Source organism: Cariama cristata, unplaced genomic scaffold, assembly GCF_000690535.1.
Source record: "Cariama cristata isolate BGI_N322 unplaced genomic scaffold, ASM69053v1 scaffold18279, whole genome shotgun sequence".
Taxonomy (NCBI): domain Eukaryota; kingdom Metazoa; phylum Chordata; class Aves; order Cariamiformes; family Cariamidae; genus Cariama; species Cariama cristata.
The window spans coordinates 38,876-43,370 of NW_009634228.1; the positions used below are offsets into that span (position 1 = coordinate 38,876).

The window sequence follows — 4,495 nt, forward strand, 5'->3', positions numbered from 1 at the left end:
ATGCCACAATATCATTTCTGGGATCCCCTGCATCAGCTGAATTGGAGCGTACACAAAAAGCAGGTTACAGCTGTCAATGTTCTCTGCTACCAAACCGTGGTATCTCTGGTATTTTCAAACTGTATACAGGCCAGTTACCCGTGGCTGTAGGGGAAAAATGCCTTGAATGGTCATTCAGAAAAACCTACATGACTAGCAGTGCCTGCTACAGTTCTGCTGTGAACAGTACTTTTGCATTTGTTAAAGGAATGAGATGGAAATGTGGAAACTCCAGCTACAAGCTGAAGCTCATTTCCATTTTTTAAAGCCAGAAATCTGGATTTAGATGTCAGTCTCCAGAAGATGTTAACAACAAAACAAAGCAGGTGGGGGAATTGCTGCCCTTGTATTTCGGGTGAGGAGCTGTAACTGACTTTGGCCTTTTACTTGAAGCCTTTTACTTGAAAAAGCTTGCAATTATGCTAAAATTTTCCTCTTTCTATCACTGCTGCCTCTCCTCCCATGCCTCCTGATGCAGCTGAACCATAAGGTCTGTAGTAATAAAAGGCATCTTTTTACTCTGTCAATACCATTGTTTATTTTATCTCTGCAGCTCACACTAGGTCTTGGAATGAAATGAAAAAACACCCCTGCTGTTATCAGTACAGGGCAGAACCAGACGGGAAACTTGTGGTATTGCTCTGACTAGCGCTGTGTCTTCATGCAGCTGAAGGGTAATGTTAGGAGGTGCTGGGTGCCTTCAGTATCCCTTCAACTCATCCAAAAAAGAAAAGGAACTTCAAAGCACTTCAAACGAAGAAACTTCAAACTTCCCCATTTCCCTGGAGGTGCTGGGAACCCCAGATTACTCAGCTGTGGCTGGGCAATGAGGTGAGGTGCTTCCTCTCCCTCCGTGCCATCAGTCGGACTGACTCGGACCTTTATTGGCAGTACCTTTCCTGGAGTCACTGGAGGTTTCCATCAGCTCGATCCAGGAGATGTCACGCACTGTATAAGCTTGCACCTCACACACTGGCTTCTCATAGCCCAACTGCAAGCATTTAGGGCTTGTGCAGCAGAAACAGAAGGGGCTATACCGCGGGCTCTCCACTAGCTTCTGCCCTGGGCAGATAAGAACAGCACTTTTGTAAATTGGCCCAAGGCATTGCCATGACTCAGTTCAAAGCTGTGCAGATAAAATAAGACAGTGGTGTTAGAAAAATAAAGAGCTTTGTAGAATCTCCAGAAGCACCAAAAGAATGGAACATTTGAAGAGAATAATAGTCTAATATTAATATTGCTGTTATTATTATTGTTTTGTACTGTGCCTAGGCTCCACAGCCTCCCTCTAATACTGGAGCTGTTATGCTGGGCACTGGAAATGTGTGATATGAAGAGACAGCCTGTGCTTTTAAAGGGCTCCCACCCTAAGCACCAGAGTGGGAAGAAGGGAAAGGAAGGGAGGTAGCAGCAGGTATCATTGAAATACTGATGTTGGGAGGATGAGTTTCAGGACTCTTCTGTGAACCAGCCAGGACATTCTTGGGCATACAGGGGACCAGGTAGGGCACAGCATCATCCTCACATCATAAGAAATTCTTGTCTAATTAATTTTTTCTTCCTCAGAAGCCAAATACAGCGTCTGCGATTTCTGTTCAAGAACCTCCCAGATTATGTTAACTTTCCACAGGAGTCAGACTCTTTTATCCAAACAGAGCTGCATTATTGCTCCCTGCTTCACAGTTCCACTTTTGCTGTCTTCACAGAACATCATCCTTTTCACTGTCTGAACTTTGCCTCTCTTGAAGAGACAGCATCCATTTGGGAGGAGGGAAGGAGACAAACATTGAAAAAAAACCCCAAACCAACAACCAAAGAAACAGCAGCTGTTTGATTTTGCTCAGACACTAGCAGCATTTGCAGAAGTCCCTAAGGAAATGGCTGAGTGGGCTTGAATCAGACAGAGCAGATCAAGGAGAATGGAATTCATCACCTGGCCTTGCCGTTCATGACAGGGCAAGGACGCAGCATGTGCTCCAAGGGAAGACAAAGTTTGCATGGGTGCTGTTGCCTTCGGGGCTGTGCGTTGAGAGGGCAGCCTGTAGCAGTTAGCAATACCGTGAAGGGATCTTTGCGGTCCTGCAGGGTGAACCACATCTCAGGCTGCCTCATATCAGTGTCTCTCAATGCTTAATTTGTCCCCATTGTTCCTCTGGCCATTGTCACAAAAAGTTTTTTTACCATTTAGACTGTGTCGACTGTATGGAGATTACAGGGAGAGAAGAAAAAGACCCAATGAAAGATTACTTTCAGACCTAAGATAAAAATTTATCTTTCCTCCTAAAATCAGTATTTCACAGCCTAGTCAGAAACCAGCACCCAGAACACATTTAATCCTCTTATGAAAAACAGCCCAAGACCACTCTTCAGCCACTACAGTAAAGTAAGACATGGTATCATCTTGATCATAGCTGGCAAAAGCCTTTGCCAAGGTGGCAGGAACCAAGCAGGAAGTCTGGAGATCATCACAGAGGGCCTAAGATCCAAGAACATAAAGAGTTATGCTTTTGTTACTACCAGGTGTCATGGGACAGTTCGATGGAAGCAAATGTGTTCTACCTGTGGCTGAGGTTTCTTTGAAGGTGAGAGGGAATTCAGATTAGAGCAACTGCAAAATCCCGTAACACCAGTGCTGCTCTTCCCCTGCCCTTCTTTGCTGGGACCTTGTAAAGGTGGTGGCACCACAAATGCCACAGCCTGGCAGACCACAGGCTGAGATTCAACATTACTTCCTGAAATTCAACATCTGCAAGACCAACGTTTCACACAGCATCTTTTCTTAGTGTAGCCCCAGTAAAATGTCACAAGAACAGGACTAGCATTGTGCTGCTGCTGAAAGATGAGACGTAGTATTTTTCCTTTCCCTGTGTAAATTCAGTTTGCTTTGGGATGTCTATCAATTGTGACTCTATCTGTTACTGTTCACTTGTGTCCTGTAACCATTTATTTTTTCAGAAATGACCTATGTATAGATACGAGTGTTTTGCTTATTTTTTCTTGGAGATTGGAAATGCTGCTTTTTATCATTGTGTTTAACCTCTTCTTTCTCTAATCCACCGCCAGGTATCTCCATGCCTATACCTGTCTTTGGACTACAAGATGACTCCAAAGTGTTTAAGAAAGGTAGCTGCTTACTTGCGGATGACAATTTTGTCCTAGTAGGCTCTTTTGTGGCATTCTTCATCCCTCTAACCATCATGGTGGTCACCTACTTTTTAACTATCAAGTCGCTGCAGAAGGAAGCTATGCTATGCGTGAATGACATTGGCCCAAAGACCAAGTTTACTTCATTTAGCTTCCTCCCTCAGAGTTCCCTGTCCTCAGAGAAACTCTTTCAGCGCTCTTTGAACAGAGACATGGGGACTTCTGGGAGGAGAACCATGCAATCCATCAGCAACGAGCAGAAGGCTTCCAAGGTTCTTGGCATTGTCTTCTTTCTGTTTGTTGTGATGTGGTGCCCATTTTTCATCACCAATGTGATGGCTGTAATTTGCAAGGAGTCATGCAATCAAGAAGTCATTGGAGGACTACTTAACATATTTGTTTGGATTGGCTACCTTTCTTCGGCTGTCAACCCACTTGTATATACATTGTTCAATAAAACCTACCGCTCAGCTTTCTCTCGTTACATTCAATGTCGCTACAAGGAGGAGAAGAAACCTTTCCAGCTGATTTTAGTGAACACTATCCCAGCACTTGCTTATAATTCCAGCCAGCTCCAGCTAGCACAAATGAAGAGTTTGAAAAAAGAGGCAAAAATGATGGCTAAGGATTATTCGATGGTCACGATAGGAATACATCATTTGGATGGTACCTCCAAGGGAAGTATCAGCCCAGCGAACGAAAAGGTTAGCGGTGTGTGACAGTCGGTAGCTGCCATGACAACCATCGTGTGTACGCTGAAAATTTCACCTGGCTATGAGAAGCTCTGATAGCTTAGGAAAATCAGCCCTGCTCAAGAGACCCTCCAATAACATCACATACTCCTCATATTATCCTGTGGATGAAAAGCAGGGTTGAAATGGTATCAAATGTGCAATTTCTTTTCATACAGTACTTTGGCTGTTTTAAGCACAGACTTTATTAAACTTATTTTTTTAATATTCTAAAGGATATATTTCTTAAAGAAAAAAAATGCAATTTCTGGTATTATAACATGGGCTGTGAAGAAACCTACGCATTTCTTTTCTCTTTGCAAACGAAAGCTAAGTTGTCCTTTAATGTCCTCACAGAGTAGGCTCCAGCTAGTTTGTCTTGCTACGATGGAATTTTGTTATCATTAACTGAATGAGCACTTTATGGAATTTTAAATAAACTGATGGTTAATTTGCTTATATATATTGAAAATAAATTTTAAAGTATTAAAGAAGAATCTACTAAAGCCCATATAGATTCACTATATGGACATTTTGGTAACTGTTTTTATGGCTATTTTTTTCTTCTGAGTGACCATTCT

General features: G+C 42.8%; 1 protein-coding gene across 1 annotated transcript in view; it reads left to right on the forward strand.

The window, feature by feature from the left end:
• The window catches only part of HTR2A (5-hydroxytryptamine (serotonin) receptor 2A, G protein-coupled), a 26,491-nt gene extending 22,523 nt beyond the window's left edge, over positions 1-3,968 (forward strand). Inside the window, exon 3 of the mRNA XM_009707083.1 lies at positions 3,103-3,968. Coding sequence (XP_009705385.1) covers positions 3,103-3,902 — 800 coding nt within the window. The 3' untranslated portion in view covers positions 3,903-3,968. The remainder of the gene's footprint in view (positions 1-3,102) is intronic.
• The last annotated feature ends 527 nt before the right edge of the window (positions 3,969-4,495 follow it).